This window comes from Rhipicephalus sanguineus, chromosome 8 (genome assembly GCF_013339695.2).
Source record: "Rhipicephalus sanguineus isolate Rsan-2018 chromosome 8, BIME_Rsan_1.4, whole genome shotgun sequence".
NCBI lineage: Eukaryota > Metazoa > Arthropoda > Arachnida > Ixodida > Ixodidae > Rhipicephalus > Rhipicephalus sanguineus.
Window position 1 is genome coordinate 151,159,135 of NC_051183.1, and position 19,432 is coordinate 151,178,566.

Genomic DNA, 19,432 nt, shown 5'->3' on the forward strand with positions numbered 1-19,432 from the left:
AGTTCTGAGGCTTTAAAGTGCGAAAAAGTACCCGTTCACGCCACTTCAGTGTATAAGAGCTCGTCTGGGCACTACTGCGTCGTCTTTGGATGCCAAAACAAGCAGCGCAACAAGAGGATATGAGCGTTGTCTGCGACGATTACGACGCGCCACGGAAATAGTGCCGGTGCGATGTTTTCAGCTTCGCCGCGAGTGGATAACTGTGATTCAAGCAAAAAAACTAGGAGCCGAGTGAAAATGCGCGAGTAAGTACACAAACTGCGTGTATTCTGCAGTGTGATGCCCACCTATTTCATTTTGCGAACCTAATTTGCGTGACACGCAGCTGGGTTGAAGGCAGGCACGAGCTTTGTGTGGGGGTGCACTTCATACCGTTGAGCGTTTCCTTGGACGAAAGTCTAGTGCAAGGTAGTGCTTTCAAGCACAAGCAATGAGCATGCATTGTCACTTTCAACGTAGTATTAAGCTTTAGTGCTTTTGATGGCATCCACGCCTTCGAGGTTTCGTCTTCAAAAGGTAATAAATGGCACGGTGCTCCTCAACAGCTGGCCAGAATCTCGTGCTTTCATTTCAGTGTTTGATGTCCCCAAATTTATTTGGACACGAAGCATCCAGCTGCACATAATACATATATTGGCACGTAAGTAAACAGTACTCGCGCCAGTGTCCTTTACGTCGCAGGCGTAGCTAACCGGCTTAACTAAGAGTAGCACAGTTTCGCTTGTAAAGCTCCACCGTTACAAGAATAAAATCGCGCAGCTAGCTTCCAAAAGGGATCGCTGAACGATATTGCAGGTTATAATCTGTGATAGCACGCTTTTGTGAGCAAGACGCATTATTGTAAGAGCGCTCGTGCAACAAAAATTACGTTCTGCGAAACTACCCGTAAAGCGTACTCTAATTATTACGCGGTGCATGCTGAAATGATGAGCTTTCACAAAACTTTGTGCGCAACTTGTAATATGGGGCAACAAAACATCGTTTCACTCTTTCGCGAGCTGCACTGCAATTGCGATTCACGCGTACTACAGCGAGAACGTTTTTTTACAAATGTAACAGCGTACGTATCTGACGAGGTTGCTTCCGCAGCCCACTCAGCACGTACTGTATACATTGTGGACTTGCACGAGCAAGATGTTCTTGATGTTCCAATAAAATCATCGAAAATGTCCAGGTTAGAAAGGACGCGAAACACGCGCTCCGACGGGCTGAGTTTCGCGAGTTTCACGTTTGCTCCGTGTAGCGTCTGCTGGCGTGGCAGCCCGCGCATGTTGTTTCGTCGCGTGTGCGATAGGTGGCGCGACGCGCGATGCAAATATGGCGATGCACATGGAATTCGCTGTGTTCTGGTCTATATACACTATAGCGCTGCCTGTCCTGTGCCTTCTTTTACTTCGTCGTCGTCTAGTGAGCGCTGTTTCAACAAAGCTGAAAATGCGACTGCGCTGAAATTTGCCTTCCTCCGTGCCCTTCGCACGAGCTCATTGTTGTGTTTCGGTTTCGGTTCTGTATTGCACTGTACGAATGCCATGGGTTGGTGTTGAAAAACTTTAGTTTTGAGAAGGCCAAGAAGGTGAAAAAAAAATATTTAAAAAATGAAAACGCAGCGTTGTGGGCGGCCTTCAGGCTGCCGGTTGTGGGCGCCGCTCTGGCGTTCCTGTTTAACCCAGGCGACGTGCAAATAAAAGAGTGTGTGGAGAGTACTCGTTGAGTGCGGACGTTTCTCTGCTTCAGCGCTTCGCGCCTAACCGCGTTTTCGGGCTGACTGGCGTCCCCGTCGGTCGCGTTGGTCACCGCCGGTCTTCGCCTGCTGCTGCGCCGGGACTACCAGCACGCAACACAGCACTCATGTTTCCCGAAGTATTGCCAGATGGCGCCCATATCTCACACAGCGCCTCTTCTATCGTCTTTACACGACATTTGCAGCGAAGCACGCAGATACGCGGCCAATTTTTTTTTTTCGGAAGCGTGAAAATTTCTCCCGGCGAGTGTACAGAGTAAAAAAAAAAAAGCATTTGGTTTTCACATTATCGTATCTATGTCGGAGGACTGTAGCTGGCGGTCTTTCCGTGGAATTGCATTTCTCCACAACTGCAGTCGCTTTTCGTCTTTCGTCGCGGAGAAAAGACACAGCTTTTCTTTGCACGTTTTGTAGCCAGATTTGCAATTTGGAGCGAAGCATTTTCGTCCCATGGTGGTCGCTGCATCAGCGGCACAGATAGAGCCACTGTGGTTCACGGTGTAAGATATATACTCTTTAGGTGAGGACACTCGCGAGACGCGATCGACCAGATAAAGTAACAACGCCGAGAGCCCGTCTGACCGCTGACGGCAGCGGATACCTACCGGCGGGATGATGCAACTTCAACACAAAAGCGCGTTCCCGTGGCAACTGGCGCTTCGCGGGAAATCTGAATTTCCTAGTCAGCGAAGGCGGCTATGGCACGCCAGCAACTCAAGTTAGAAACGCATACCGCGTTTTCCCCGAGCGAAAAACAAGACATGCAGCGGACGCCGGCGTTGCCGCCGACCGCGTCGGTTGCTATAGCAACGGTGCAGAAACCATTTTCTCTTATTAAGTTGCGTCTTCCCGCCGCTAGATACCCGCTGCGGTCACCGGACCAACAGACGCGTGCCGTTGTTACTTTATCTGGTCGAACGCGCTCTGCATGCAAGCCGAGAAGTGTCCACACCTAAACAGTACATATCTAACACCGTGCTGTGGTTTCAGCCATGGTTCCAGCTTACAAAGTGAGCTGAAACACCGATGCGGTCGCGCGTTGGTTTGACAGAGCGCAACAAACGCAACGCACCAGAGCGGATCTCAAGCCGTGGGATCACCTAATCACAACCACCGTGATCTGGCCGTGATCATGACTCGAAGGCTGATTGCGACTTTGCGACGCTAGTTGCGTCGCATAGGGACGCTCTTGCTCTTCGGACGCTTGCGCCCACGGAGGCCCCCGCATATATCGAAGATGACCAAGCAGAAAGGAAGAGACGCCGCTGCAACGCTGGTTGCGTTGCATGCTTTCATTAGTGGCGCGTCCGTTCTAAGCGACGGCCACACTTCAGTGTTGCTCAAGGCCTCTCTGGTATAATAAATACACCGCGGATCTGTCTCTCCAAAGTTAATGTTCGCGACGCACGCTGGCCACATGCTTTCAAATGCGCCGGAGCGGAGATATACCATAGCGGAGATAACGGTCCAGAGTATACCTGCTGCCACCTTGCTGAAAAGCGGCGGCAACTCGAGCACCTCCGTGACGCGCGGCGCATTGGCGTAGCGGCGCGTCGGGCCACCTGTTATTCTACCACCGTGGACGGAACGCTCTCGCACTTTTGTGGTCCTGCCGTGGCCGGAGATATACAAAGCGGCGTCGCGACGTGTCGAGACCAGCTCAAGACATCATGGGCGCGGCGAAACTTAAAACCAGCACCACAAGCTCATCCACGCATACTTGTATATCGACGGCACCGCGGCGTAGTTCCTAGATCATCAAACTCTCCGAGCGCGACACAACCGCCGACACGCCACCACGAACACAAGAGGGAAGGTGACTTGGCTGACCCAAGAGTGTGGAGAACGGTTAGTTCCCTTGACAACGGTTTGCACTGGGAAGGGATGTCTACACACGGCCTGCATCTCCCGCACGGTTGACCCCTTGGCAGATGCTTTGCAGGCTAACTGGTTTGCACACGGCACGCGTCCCCCTCTGCGGTTGCTCCCTCGCTCTCTATCCGTTCATCGCACGCGCCTATTGGGCTTCGGTACTCCTCTTTCGAGTAATTTTGCCTTAGAGTTTAGTGGAATAGGCCGCAAATAACATTGTACCACAAGTTTACAGAAGCCACCAAATCAAGACATTCTGGACTCCTTAATGCGGATAATGCTGCGATTAATTAGGAGAATTGTTTTGCGATATACATCAAAGTCACCTGGAACAATTGCTTATAGTTTAACCTACGTGGTGTGCCTGTACCTAGTGTCTTACTATAAGGGCGCAGCCGGAAATAGTTCGCGAATCTTCATCGTAGACATACGTGCCAGGCACTTAAGACACGTTGCAGGGTTGTCATTTGCATAGGCTTTGGTTCATATGATAGCAAGTGCGAAGGCCACCTAGTACAAAGCCCCATACGACAAACACACCCCACCCCGGGAAGTTTGCAGAGATAAACATACACAAAGTAAAAAAAAAGGAAGAGGGAGGTGGGTAATACACTCGCCCCAAGGTAGGGTGAACTCCTGACTATTAGCGTTCACGCAACCCGAGAAAGCAACGGAGGGATTGTTTAAAAGTCCAGATGAGGACTTGCTTAACTTATCATCATTATCTGAAAACCCATATGCGTTGCTTCCTCCGTCTCAATTCCAGTAATTAAGCTCGGCATATAAGCGCTATTGTTGTAAGGCTTTGGAAATAATCTTTTTCAAGTATACTTTAAAATTAGAGAAGTGTAGTTTCTTGAAAGGAAGGACTATTAAGGGGAGATGCTACTCGAAAATGCAAGCTTTTTCCCAAATTACACATTTTTTGTTTTAAATGCGAAGCATTTCTTAGCGAACTTCTGCGACTCTGAGCGTATCTATCTATCTATCTATCTATCTATCTATCTATCTATCTATCTATCTATCTATCTATCTATCTATCTATCTATCTATCTATCTATCTATCTATCTATCTATCTATCTATCTATCTATCTATCTATCTATCTAGCCGCCTACGAATTTGTGCTCTCCTGGTCGCTTGGTTAATCGAATGTGCACCAAAAGTGGTATGGCGTAACATGACTGTATGACGTACATAAATGACAAGTCATAACATGAAAATCATGACACGCATGTCATGTACAGCATGATTACATGCCACGCTCATGGTGCGCTGCCGGCCGTTCGCTAGCTTGATATACACCAAAATTGGCATCTTGTGACGTGACTGTGTAACGAACATAAATAACACGAATTAACATGAAAATCATGACACGGATGTCATGTACAGCATGACTTACGTGCCACGCTCATGTACGCTGGCGGCCGTTTCGCTAGCTTGATCTACCCCGAAATTGGTATCTTGTGACGTGACTGTGTAATGAACATAAATAACACGAATTAACACGAAAATCATGACACGCATGTCATGTACAGCATGACTTACGTGCCACGCTCATGGGGCACTGCCGGCCGTTTCGCTAGCTTGATATACACCAAAATTGGCATCTTGTGACGTGACTGTGTAACGAACATAAATAACACGAATTAACATGAAAATCATGACACGCATGTCATGTACAGCATGACTTACGTGCCACGCTTATGTACGCTGGCGGCCGTTTCGCTAGCTTTATATACACCAAAATTGGTATCTTGTGACGTGACTGTATAACGAACATTAATTACACGAGTTAGCATAAAAATCATGACACGCATGTCATGTACAGCATGACTTACGCGCCACGCTCATGGGGCGCTGGCGGCCGTTTCGCTAGATTTATATACACCAAAATTGGTATCTTGTGACGTGACTGTGTAACGAACATAAATAACACGAGTTAACATGAAAATCATGACACGCATGTCATGTACAGCATGACTTGCGTGCCACGCTCATGGGGCGCTGGCGGCCGTTTCGCTAGCTTTATATACACCAAAATTGGTATCTTGCGATGTGACTGTGTAACGAACAAAAGTAACACGAGTTTACATGAAAATCATGACAGGCATGTCATGTACAGCATGACTTACGTGCCACGCTCATGGGGCGCTGCGGCCGTTTCGCTAGATTAATATACACCAAAGTTGGTATCTTGTGACGTGACTGTGTAACGAACATTAATTACACGAGTTAACATGAAAATCATCACACGCATGTCATGTACAGCATGACTTACGTTCCACGCTCATGGGGCGCTGGCGGCCGTTTCGCCAGCTTTATATACACGAAAATTGGTATCTTGTGACGTGACTGTGTAACCAACATTAATTAAACGAGTTAACATGAAAATCATGACACGCATGTCATGTACAGCATGTCTTACGTGCCACGCTCATGGAGCACTGGCGGCCGTTTCGCTAGCTTGATCTACCCCGAAATTGGTATTGCGCGACGTGACTGTGTGACGAATATAATAACACGAGTTAACATGAAAACCATGACACGCATTTTCCTCAATGACATAAAAGACGGTGTATGCAGCTCTTTGCTGGCTGCTTCGCATTACATCGATTCCCACAATGCGTTGGATCTGCCGGCTTTTTTACTTGCTTTGTCAAGCTTAGTTTCTCTACTTTCATGACAAAAAATATCAACGTTGTATTTAAGCGCAAACTAGGTTAAAATCACTTTTAAATGGCACACGGTGGCTATTAAAAACTAAACAGAGCTCATTGTCTAGAGTGCCCTGGAAAATATCACCTGGCTGCTTGCCATGCATTTCGCATGAGGAGTTCACCAAAGCAACATGCTTAAAATAACCATGATTCGCAAGCTCTCATGATGAAGAAATAAATTTAAAAAGCATATCTTTGCCACATGGATGAGCTTTCATTTCTACCTTTCAAATGCATTTTTCTCAAGATGCAATTTTGGGCAACGTCTTGAGTTGGACATCATGTTTTTGGTACTTCTGATGCCCATATTGGTGACAAAATTTTTCCCACACATTCCTTAACATGTGGGGAGCGCATTTATCTCCTTCAAAACCCGATATCACTTATACAAATATTACAATTTGAAAGTAAGCAATTTGCATTGGATGAGTATTTTAGGACTTCTCATGTTATAATTTTCTTGTTCATTAAAATGTCCTATACACACATTCTAGTTAGTTATTTGCACTCTACAGTTCATCATCAGCCTGTCTACGCCCACTGCAGGGCAAAGGCCTCTCCCATGTTCTGCCAATCAACCCCGTCCTGTGCTTTCTGCTGCCACGTTATACCTACAAACTTCTTAAGCTCATCTACCCACCTAATTTTCTGTCTCCCCCTCACGTGTTTGCCATCTCTTGGAATCTACTCAGTTGCCCTTAGTGACCACCGGTCAGCCTGCCGACGTGCTACGTTACCCGGCTCATATCCATTTCTTCTTGATTTCAACTATGATATCCTTAACCCCCGTTTGTTCCCTGACCCACTCTGCTCTCTTCGTGTCTCTTAATGTTACACCTATCATTTTTCTTTCCATCGCTCGCTGCGTCCTCCTCAATTTAAGTTGAACCTTCCTTGTAAGTCTCCAGGTTTCTGCTCCGTAGGTAAGTACCGGTAAGATGCAGCTGATATATACCTTCCTCTTGAGGGATAGTGGTAGACTACCATTCATGATTTGATAATGCTTGCTGAATGAGCCCCATCCCATCCTTATTCTTCTATTTATTTCACTCTCATGGTTCGGCTCCGCGGTTACTACAGTTACTCTACAGTCACTCTACAGTTACTCGCGGTTACTCTACAGTTAATGTGGAGCAATATGAGCCATTAATGGCTCATAACCATAAACGTTTAGTGACAGAAAAAGTGTGTCCAAAAATAACTATATTTTACGTATTGTCATGCTACAAAATGAAAACTATGCAACTTACTATGAAACTGATTACATATTTAAATCAGTTTAAAACACTATGTAAACAGCTAAAATTTCATTGCCCTAGGCTACAGATAAAAGAAACTTTTTTTTTTCGACGAGCATCTCCCCTTAAAAATTTTTATCCGAAAAGCTCCTAATCCTTCTCTACTTTTTCGGTTTGCGTCCGAATCGCTACAGCGGACCTGAGTGCGAATTACTTACTAGAAAAAAAGTGTACAGTTTGCTTAGATGGCCTTCAACATTACGTGTTTCAAACCCAGGTTTGCCGCTCGAGTTGCTGTGGTCACACAAGTTGAAGAAGGAAGCGTCGCTGGAGAAGACGTACGTATATGGCCATTTACAAGTAACGCCACTACTAATTCACACCATCTGCTGCATGGGAAGCCGCCCACAACTTCCGGGGAGTAGCTGAGAGGTTTGGGCTTCACATTACCAGGGTTACAGCTTAATGAATTTTGATTATTTGCAACGCTGAGCCTACAAGTGGTTAACACTAGGTGATGTAAAATGCCCATCTAGGCATCGCCGGGTTCACACGTTTTCTATTAGAAAGCCTTGTAGCCACATTCAGCTTTGCTGAGGATGTCGAGGACTGCTTGAATCCGCGCTCTGTCTGCCGGAATCTTACGTTGAATGAATGCAAATGCGGTATCAAAATGTGCACTTGAAGTACAGTGGCATTTTCTGCACTCTAAACATGGTAATCGATAAATCTGATTTTGTGCATCTCTAAAGTAAGGCTTACATTAGCTTTGAGTGCATAAATTCTAAACTTGGTAACCCTTACTATCGGTGCACAAAATCACATTTATCGGTTACCATGTTTAGAGTGCTGGAGAAACTACATTATAGCAGTATCGCTCATTAACAAACCAGCAAGCACATTTTCAACGAATCTATATTAAGGAAGTATCGTTGATTATGAAACAGTAAGTCACGTTTCAAACAAATACTGCGTCAAAAGAAACGATGTTTTTGGAGACATCATTCCTTGTTGTCAAATTTAGCTGTTTGAGACAGCCGATTTTGTGGTCCGTTCATTTCAAGGTCAGTGCGTATTTTAAATAGTGTGACAATGGAACGTGTTTATTTACAAGATGGGCAATGCAGTGGTGTAGCTCAGCGAAGAAGAGTTCACGCAGCCGCTCGCGAGGCAGTCCAGCTTCGTTTTCCTTATCGTCAAATCTTCGCAAGCGCGTTTCACTTCCCGGTTCAGAGACCTTCTGGGCGAGTCAGTCAGATGGTTGATGGTAGTACGGCTTGAGGCGCGCAACGTGTGTCAGCTGTGTTTTGCTTGAGCGGCGACCATTACTTGTGACGCTTGAGATTAAGTACGTGACGTCGCTGAGGCGGTCAAGAATTACGAATGGACCTGAATAGTGGGGCAGGATCGTTTGGCAAAAGCCACGTTTGCGTATTGGTGTCCATAACCACACAAGGTCGCAATTAGTATAAGATACGGGGCGATGGCAGGCGTCGTGACGTTTCTTTGAACACTGTTGAGATGCCAGAGTTTGGAGGTGTGCGATGCGACGGGCTTCTTCTGCGCGGCAGAGCGTCTCGGCTACCGAGGTTTCCACACTAGCGTAAAAGTTAAAATAGTGTCGAGGCAACTGCGCGGAAAGCGAGCTCACGAAAGAAGAGATTAAGGTGCTTCTCGCCCGCCAGTCCAGCTTCGCTCTCTTCTTCGTCAAATCTTCGCTAGTGCATTTAAATATGGCGTTATCCTTATTGTGAATGTATTGCGTAAAATCTTGATTCGTCGACTGAATGTTCCCCTGTTTGGTCTGCAAGATTCTCTGGCACTGAATACAATCAATGCAGCTGCACACAGAATCAATCCTGAACAAACCTTTTCCTTGATCTTTTTTTCTTGTTCGTGCACCTCGTCTCTATTAACTAATTCACCCTCCTATCTATGAGGGTCACAAGCTCGATCACTATAGTCTTGTTTGTTATGGAGTGCATTTAACGGAGCGAAGTTGAGTAATATCACTTTCTTAACCTGTCGCAATGAAGAAAAAGTAAAAAAAATATCGTGCTGCAAATGAACACTTTTCAAATGACGAATAATTCCCTCAAACAAGATTTAAAGCATTCCGGTAGTGACATGCATTCGCCACACCGTGTTTGCAGCTGGTGACGCAAACGTTACTCTTTATTCAACATTGTACTTCCTTTACGCGGTAATCAGCAATTGAACCACATGTCGTAGACCGTGCACGTGTGTGTTATACTGGTGCCCTGACGTGCATCGTGCGCAGTGAAATGTGTATACGTGAGTGGCTAGCTGTGACGGTACATGCTGCATCTTTTCAGGACAAAATACAAGTAGGAGACGTGCTGGACGACTTGTACGGCGAGGCGCTGAAAGGGCGGAAGCGAGGCACAATCTCCACGCTTCTGGACCACTTCAAGGGCATGCCGGTGTATGTCTCTGTTATCAAGGTGAGCCACAACAAATTGCAACCCCTATGGCTGGGGTAGTGACTAAAAAAATATACGTACTAACGTTTTGAATAGGAAGAAACACAATACACACAGGCCGTCTTTAAGAGGGAAAAATTTACTCCTCCACTTCTACGCAATTCCACGTTCTGCAACTGCTTATTCCGATTAAATCTTTCCATTTTGTTGTTGAAATAGCGTGCACTGCATATGACTGTTACTAAACTACTTTCTGCAAGTTCTGTCGAAATAATGTTAGCATTGATATCAATGCAGCGTCGATGGACACGTCAGACAGGAAATCTCTTCGCTGGTGTGTCTGCCTCTCGCAAGACGTGATGATACATGAGGAAACGTGTACCATAGCACAATACAAAGGAATTATTATAAGCCTAAGATAAACGCACACCAAAGCGGAAGAGTACACAAATCAAACGGGAATTTCAAGGTATGGCCAGCACGAATTAGGACATGCACACAAATTTGAAAAATAAATGCCGGGATAGAAAATAGGACAGATGTATGCCAATACCAACGTAGCAAGTAATCATTCTAAAAAGACAGGGCGTGCAAACACGGACACAAGAAAGAAGTCAGGACACCACAAACGCCGACTAACAACTGAATAGATGCACAATCGCGGAAAAGAAAGAAGGCACAAAAAAAATCACAGCATATCCACGGAGTGAATGATGATGAGTGGGCGAAGCTGCGGAGGTTGGCTCACGCATGCGCTACCACTATTCTCGATATGCCATACCTCAATGATCAGACGCGTTTCTTCATTCCTATGTCGGTACAAAACTGCGCATTCATTGAATTTTGGCGTGCATTTACAATCTCGACAATGTAACGATAGATCAGAAGGTGAGCCTCCGGTTAGTGATCTTTCATGTTCTAATTACCTCTGGTTAATGCAGCGGCCCGTCTGTCCTACGTAGAAACGGCCGCAGCTGAAAGCCACCTTATACACCACACCTGTACGGCAATCAGTGAACTTGTTTCTGTGTTTTGCGAAACAAATATCGGTTCGTTTCTTGTCTTTTACTCGCTTATTCTTCCTCTGCACAGCGGCACATATCTTACCTAGCTTATTGGCAGCCGTGAAAACAACAAGAACGCCGTATCTACTTCCTACTTTCTTTAGCCTGTGAGATACGCAATAATTGTAAGGTATACCTACGACACGTTTCTTCCTATCGCTTTCTGCAACCATGCTCCGACTTAACATAATGGATTTCTGTACACGCTCAGGGACAGTGGCAACTGCATCACGGGAATAACCTACATCTAAAAGACGCGTAAGCTGTGCGTTAAAGCTATCACTCATTTTGTGCTCACACAATTTGGTGAGGGCAGACTTATGGCAAGACATGGCGATACCGTTTTTTACAACCTTCGAGTGCTTCGACGGAAAATTTAACAGCGGTTTTGAAGATCTAGGAGCATACTGCCACCACACGTAGTTCTTCTGAAACGTTAAGGAAATATCTAGAAATTCTATTCCATCATTCTGAGTCAACTCTTTAGTAAAGTTCAGCCCTCCATTTAATTCAAATTTTTCGCTCACTGAGGTTAGCACGTTTTCAAAGCCCTCACCACTACAAAAAATCAAGTAATCGTCCACATAACGAAAAACCTTAATGAGAGAATTACATAAGCCACCTTCCAAAAATTCGTCAATCTTGCTAAGGTATAAATCGCTAAGAACCGGAGCAACCTTAGAACCAATACATATCCCTGATTACTGCACATAAACGCCTTCCTTCCAACCTACCAGCGTCGACTTTAAATACATGGAAAGAATTTCTAGAAAAGCTCCGGTAGAAACACCACATTTATCGGTGAAAACCGTCTCGTGCCCTTTTTGGGTAATACATTCATTAACACATTTTAACAAGTCCTCATTGGGCAAGGAGTAATAAAGGTCTTCAATATCCATACTTAAAGCTTTACAACAGCCGGGGTTCTCCTCTGAGAGGAACTGATCTAGCGCCTGAGAATTACGCCTACGAAAAGGGTCTGGAAAACTCAACGAAGTTGAGCAGTTCTGCAAATTACTATAGATACAGCGACTTGCCAGGTGCCTTTCTCTGAAACAATTGCTCGAAATGGAATCTCGTTATGTGTTTTAGCTGAAAAAAAAACAATTCTAAAGTAAGTGATTTAGCCTTCTGGACATAACAAGCTATTCTCTCAAGATTATGTCTTAACAAAGGTCGACAACACTTTGCCTAAATACTGATGGTTTAAGTTTTACCGTCCTAAAATTCTTTGTTATGGCTGTTAATGCTTTATCCGAGAACAAACTGTCCGGCATAATTACAAGATATCCTTCCTTATCTGAAATTACTGGCCTGTGTTTCTTCTCCACACAATAATTAACCAAAGGCCGGATAGGATCAGGACACTTGAAATGCATATTAGATTCCTTGATACTAGCAACGCAGTCTGAAATGCAGTGGGAGCGCTCTCCTTCGGGAACTAGTCTAGTGATTGTACGCGGCAAACTTGAAACGTGTATTGGTTTCAGGTTCGGCTTAAAACAGTATTTGGGACCTAAGGCTAGGGTTTTGCAGTGACTATCTTCTAAGGCAGCCTTAGGTCCAAATACTGTTTTAAGCCTAACCTGAAACCAATAGACGTTTTAAGTTTCCCGCGTGAGAACAGCGCGTGCGTTATTTCTTTTTACCACTGACGGCTCCTTCAGAACACGCCGTTTGTTTTCATGCTTTTGCTTATGTTGAAGGCACGCGCGCTTTAGACGAGATCCGCGTACTATGTATCGCCATTGCAGATCAGTTCTGTGGAATCCCATGTATCACCATCTTGATAAACTAGTAATTACGTCGTACGAGCTAGGAACAACGCATATGCTATATCTTGTAATTCATTGGCCACACTGCTGAAGTTATCCGAGTAGAGCGACAGCAAGTTTGACTCCACATGTCTTGGAGTAACGTTCTTCTCGATGTGAGAAACAATTTCTTGAACTACTATATCAAACGTTGCAAACGACTCATGTACGTAAGCCTACGTCATCTAACGTATTATGTGGAATGTTTTTTTTATAAAATGCAGATGTTCATAGATATCCTATGACAGTAAGGCTCATGTTGTTTTCGCACACGAACTCGACGTCACGGAAAAAATAATTTGGTGCAGCTGAAATGACACTACTGTGACTAATTCAGAAAAAAAATTATTGAATTAACTTGTTTATCATTGTCTTGAGAGAAGTTGGTATTATTAGAATTTGTAGTGCAGGACAATTTATGGCATAACATTTTTTTAGAAATCACCCAAGTAAAGTAGCACGTAACTCGAGATATTCAGCATCGAATTTTAAGGTCGATATCAAAACTGATTGTTCCCGGCGCGCGCGAATCGTGTTAGGACAAGGCAGCGAACGCCGCTCTGTTTATTTATGTTAACGCACGTGAGCCACGTGCTGATGACGTCACCACTTTGCAGCTATTTATCGCAACGCGCTTTAAACATCTTGATCTGTTGCTGAGCATCCGGTTCTGAGTGACGTCCATTACAGTACACAACAGCTCTGTAATGTCAGACCTGAACTACCCGTGACAAAATTTGCGTGAAGGGGCGTCGTGGCCGCACCTTTCGTGAAAAGCGGGAAGTCACCTCACTTGCGCCAGCAAGTCGCCTTACCTTTGCGTTTGGTGTTTGATGCTCATCTGTTTCTTCCGAGCTGTGCGCCAGAAAACCGCAATATCGACCTTTTGTATCCCTATGAAGCATAACAGTCATGGGCTGCCACTGCGGCGCTTCTTCTTGCAGACTCTTGAAACAGTTTGTCGCTCCTCTTTATAGTTTAGCAGATAAGCACCACAAATTGCAACCAAAGAGTAAGCTGTCTACTTGTGTATTTCATAATGCTTGCCGATTTTTCTGACCATATTCTCCTTCGGCGCGCCTTGATTCAAATTTCGTCACTTCCTTGTCACTTGTAGCTCTCCGACATGACGTGACTGAAAGGCCGCGTTTTCTGCGCACCGGGCGCGATCAGGTTCGATGATGAAAATGTTTCGGTGATGAATGGCTCGAATTACGCGCAACCTTCGCGATTTCTGGAAGAATGGGTGTGCCATAAATTCGCATGCACTGCAACTTTTTAACATAAACAACTGCCCTCAAGTCGATAAATAAAAAAGGTAACATATAATTGTTAATTATGCTCGTAAATGTGCTTTTAGTTGAGGCAATGTATTTCCGTCCCGACATGACAGCAGAGTGACTGTCATAAAATTTAGCAAGGGTGGATTTCTGGCCTTGTTGGTGCGACATATTCATATTACCAATAGGCTCGCCTTGCACAAGCAGGCTACCCTGGCCACCACCTCCTCGTGTCGGTCGAGAAGTCCCTGCTCAAAATAACCTTCAGGTTGTCACCAGAATGCCGCAGCCGTTAGGGATGCCGCAAGGAAGTTCGTAACGATGCCCTACCTACACATTTCCCACAACATAATACATTAGCGTAGCTTTAACGGCTCCAAACAAGCTGGGAAAACTGTGCAGGCGCAGGAACCAAACTGCTCACAAAGCACGCGGCTGTGATAAAAAGAAAAGAACACGTACGCCACGTGCCATGCAAAGAAGGTGTTGTGTACCAGCTCCCCTTGTCGTGTGGAAAATACTACGTAGGGCAAATGGGGCGGTGCCTCAACGACAGGCTGAGAAAGCACAAAAACAATGTAAAGAAGGGTGGCAATGGTTTGTTATCCGCGCAATGCCGCACGTGCGGCTGTTCGCCTGTTTTGTAGCGTTAGCTACACTGGCATAGCCAAGCCAGTTTCGCGTGGCTCCTCAAGAGCCGTGCTGCGCATGCGCGAGGATCAGTGATATCACACAGCTGGCGCATCAGAGCCGGCAGCTCCCGCACAGTCCGCCGCTGCCACGCGCGACTTGCTGCCGCCAGTCTGCGCTTTCCAGAGGAGTGACGTCTAGCCGAGGGGTCACTCTAGCCGAGGTAGACCTACTGGCGCCGGCGCGCGCGCAGCTATTCGCCTTCGCTGTGCAGTCGCCGTCTCACACTGCGCTGGAGCCGCTTGATAGCTCCTCTGACTGGCGTTTGCCAGTGTGGTTTAGCCATGGAGAAAGAGAGCGCAAATGCTGCTCAACGACGCAGAACAGCGGAGAAGCATAACTCATCGGATCCCGAAGTAGTTGCCTGGCAAAATAAATATACATGTGCCACATAATATGTACACCATGTGCGTGTGATTGGAGCAGCAATAAGCATGATAATCAAGCTAATCCTAGACAATCAGGAAAGCTAAGAATAATCAGCTGAACCTTTGCTAACGCTACGCTATCCTGGCATAGCCGAGCTAAGCCACTGCAACATTTTTTTATGAGTGCTCGGTTGTACGCATGCACTGAGATGAAACTACGCGGATCATTGTTGAATCGGCTGCCATACATGAGCTAGGCAAAGATTGTGTCCGCGCACCATGATTGTCATTGTCTAGAAAAGAACTGTCATTCCTTCATGCCTCCACATTCGCGCACGCCTGAGTGACCGCAATTTTCATGTATATATTTTTGATCCGGCTTTCAATAAAGCATTGTTGAAAGCTAGCGCTTGTGTGTGTGCTACTCCCTGTCCCATTCCCGCCGTTTCAGTTCCGCGTTTAACAGTAGGAATGTGTCAGAAGTTTTCTAAAAAAAATCTGTATTGCATAAAAAAACACCCCGTATAAGCCACTTTGTTGTGTATGAAATATGAAATGAATACATTATTATTCCTGAATTATACAATACCGGCTGACGATAATATTGTCACGGGGTCGTGACGTCGACGAAGGCGGCAGTTGGCGTGTCCAAGATGAAACTCTTTAGTTGGCCGAACTTTTGGCCGGGAAACATTAAGTCCAACTACAGCAATACACACTGTACGCTGATAGCGGCGAACAGAGCGTCGGCCGTCGAAAAACTGAACAGAGGGCAAGGCGCGCCGGCATTTTATAGATGCGACATCGAACATTGAGCCTTATCGCTGGTGGCCGCGCTAGTTCTAGAATAATCTCAGCTGTTCGCGTTTGCGCGCTCAAGCCTATAAGAAGATGCTAACATAATCTGGAAGGTTCCTAGACATTAGGGCGCGGCTTGCGCAAGGCAGCGGCTACGCGTGCAACGGACTTGTCAGATAAAAATAATAAGAGAAGCTCGCGTGGCAATGTGAAAGGTCTTTGTAGACTACCGCGTTTTGAAATACGCAATAGCACAAGGAAGAAAGATGGAAAGGGAGTGTCACGTAATGTCATGTTCGCTGTGCACCAGTGTATAAAGAACCCAAAAAGCCACAAATTGCACAAAACGGTACACCACGGATAGGCTCTACACTCTAAAAACTGAAACTCCTGCAGTAAGAGCTGTGTTACTCCCGCATATCTCATTATACTCTCTCTAGAGGGAGGCGCTTTACTCTCTTTTGACAGGAGGAGTGAAAAGGCTTTTGACTCCTCCTGGCGACACAGAGTAAAGTGCCTGTTCTACTCCTGAATCCCACGAGAGAGTGAAAGGTTGTTTTACTCTCTTGCCATATAAGAGCTTGCTTCAGAGCTTGTTCTAGTGTTGCACCTCTCCAAATATAAGGAGCTGTAAAGAAAAGTTCGTGCAGTCTAATATCTTTGGCAGTAGCTCAATCGATGAAGTGACGGCGATACATTCCTCGTCAACTTATCGCGACGAAAACCGCTTACATGCACAAAGAATCCGCCATCATAAATGCGCGCGATTATGTTCACACGTACGCACACTCTTAGTCAAGTACTAGTTATAAACTGACTAGAGGCGGCGCGCCGCAGCGTACGCAATAAAATGCTGTGTGAACAGAAAGCCCGACAAAAAAAAGAAAAAAAGGAGGGGGACTTTTACGTTTTGCCTTTAAAACGCGACAGCGATATTCCTACACACACATGCACACACAGACGCACACACTATCGCCTTCTCAGTCGCTAGCTTGCCTTCGCTTCTCGGTGGAGACGTATACGCAGTGCCGCAAGGAAAGCCAAAGTGCAAACGCCCTCGAATTTTCGCTCACGATCAGAGCTGCTTTTTAGCTCAGAACCAATGACGCCGACGCCGCCGACACCGGAATTTCTGCGAAACGATCTCTTTGACGCTGTAGCGTTAAAAAAAGTCACAGTTTTGCCGCAAGGGCGAAGCAATGAATGCGATAGCAAGGAACTAATGCTATACGAAGTGAGGCTCGCCAATGGATACTCTCAGTTTGAACAGCGCTTCTGTTGCAAAGGCGGCCGAAGCAGCGAAGGAAACTAGCGTGCTTCAAGTGTCGAGCTGTGACACTTGATAGTTCGCGCTCATCTTCTGTTTGTTCGTTTGGCGGCGTCCCTGAGCTCGAGTGACATTCGTACGCGCCGTAACATGAGCGCAGACATCACGGTGAAAGCGTGAAACATTCCTCTACCCCTCGCCACGAGAAAACCGCGCGAGCAGACAGCGGAAGGGCAAGCTTCTCCCATGCGCAAATATAAGAAGAAGCGAGCGAGCTCGCCGACGACTTTTAAATGCGCCCGTCGGGCTCCTAGCGCCACCTCGCTGGTAATGAAGAAACGCTTATTATCGCCTGCTGTCTCTGAGTCCGTCCAGCGCTAAATGGTGTGTATATAACGCTCGCCGTTAGCTACGTGGAGGATCTGCGTTTCGTGGCGTAGTGGATAGCGCCGCTCGCTGCGGATCAAGAGGTCCCTGGTTCGATTCCGCGCTTTGGAAGCATTTTTCTGAGTTATTTTTCTTTGGGGCCTTTATATATATATACATACTTATACATATACGGTGCATGACGGCGGCGACGGCGACGGCGACGGCAAAATCCAGCCGAGACTGTCCATATAATTGCTATCGCAATAAAAATATAAACGCGACTTCGTTCAAGCGGCCGCTAAACGGGAGGGCTGTTACATGCGCCCCCAAGAGATAACGGAATTTATGACGCATGCGCGAGCGAGGAAAGAAAGAAAAAATCACAGCATATCCACGGGGTGAATGATGATGAGTGGGGCGAAGCTACGGAGGGAATCATCTGTAAACCGTGAAACTCTTCCGTGAAATGCGCCCAGTACATAATATAAAGAGCGTGAAACATCGTGTATATATTAAACATCAAACTTTTATTGTACTGTTGGTTTACGTGGTCCCTTCATTATCACTTGTGATCGGTGAAATGCAAGGAAGAAGTCCGCTCCCGAGCGAAAGAGCGCCAAGAGCGACCGCATTCCCCGCTCGCCCTGTGCGAATTAAAGGCAAGGCTAGAGGGAAGACAGGACGCGCGTTCCACGACGCGAGGTCGGTAGCATGCCCAACGAAAGCCAACGGAACGCGATCGTGCAAGTGCTCCGGCTTCGCATCGCCTCATGGTTCCATTTAGCGTCCCAAAACCAAATATATTGCTCAATATTGCGTTTTTCGTAGAAATAATTTCTTTATCATGTACATTCAGACGAAAAGTTGAAAGCTCACTATAGTGTATCGCCCGCAAAGTATGTCTTTTACTGTGATTTAACTCTCGTACGGCAGGGTCCTCGCGCCGTTGCCGGTCCACCTCGCCCGTTGACGATCGGGCGAGGTGGCTACATACAACTACTACTACTACACTTTAAGAAAAACATCTGGCGTTCTTTCGTTCTGCTTTTACAAAACATCTGGCGTCTTTCGTTGGTTTATTTCATCAATCAACGGCGTTTTGAACAAAATTTTTATTGTTTAATCACGCACAGGAGAAATCTCACCAGGCACTACCTTGGAGGTAAACAATGGCTGCTAATGGGAATGAGAGACAGAAGAAGTCGGCTTTTAGCTAACACTTACACTTCTACTTTACTAACGTTTCCTACTGGAACATGCGAATGGCTGCTAATGGGGAATGAGAGACAGAAGAATTCGGCTTTTAGTTAACGCGCACGCTGCGAATTTTTTATTGTTCAACAACGCACAGGAGAAATCTCCCACCGGCACCACCTTGGAGGTCAAAGCGTAAGACTTGTTACGGACTACTACGATGACGACGACTAGGAGGGACGAACGGGTGCCGCCTTAAGGAGCTTCGCCCCTAAAAAAAACGCGCATACACGCACACACACACACCAAGAGAGGGGAAGCGTGCGTGCCAAAGTCGACGTCTCGCCATCGCCCCGGTCGCCCGTCGCTGCTCGCTGCCTTCGCCATTTTCTTCCGTTGCCTGGTCATTGAAGTTTCCTAACTGCTCAGCTGTGTCGGCAGTGCGTGCCCGTGTCCCGTGTGTGCGTGACTGTGATCTCGACGCTCGACGTGAACGGCATTTAGCGACGGCAGTGCAACATCCCGTACTGTGAGCGTGTTGATTTGATGATGGTCTGGAAACTCAAGCGACCTT

At 46.2% G+C, this 19,432-nt stretch overlaps 1 protein-coding gene across 2 annotated transcripts in view; it reads left to right on the forward strand.

Moving 5' to 3' along the window:
- LOC119402404 (uncharacterized) overlaps window positions 1–19,432 on the forward strand; it is a 347,414-nt gene that overhangs the window by 243,799 nt on the left and 84,183 nt on the right. For both annotated transcript variants that reach the window (XM_037669544.1, XM_037669543.2), the window contains exons 10-11: window positions 7,848–7,908; window positions 9,907–10,035. In XM_037669544.1, coding sequence (XP_037525472.1) covers window positions 7,848–7,908; window positions 9,907–10,035 — 190 coding nt within the window. The remainder of the gene's footprint in view (window positions 1–7,847; window positions 7,909–9,906; window positions 10,036–19,432) is intronic.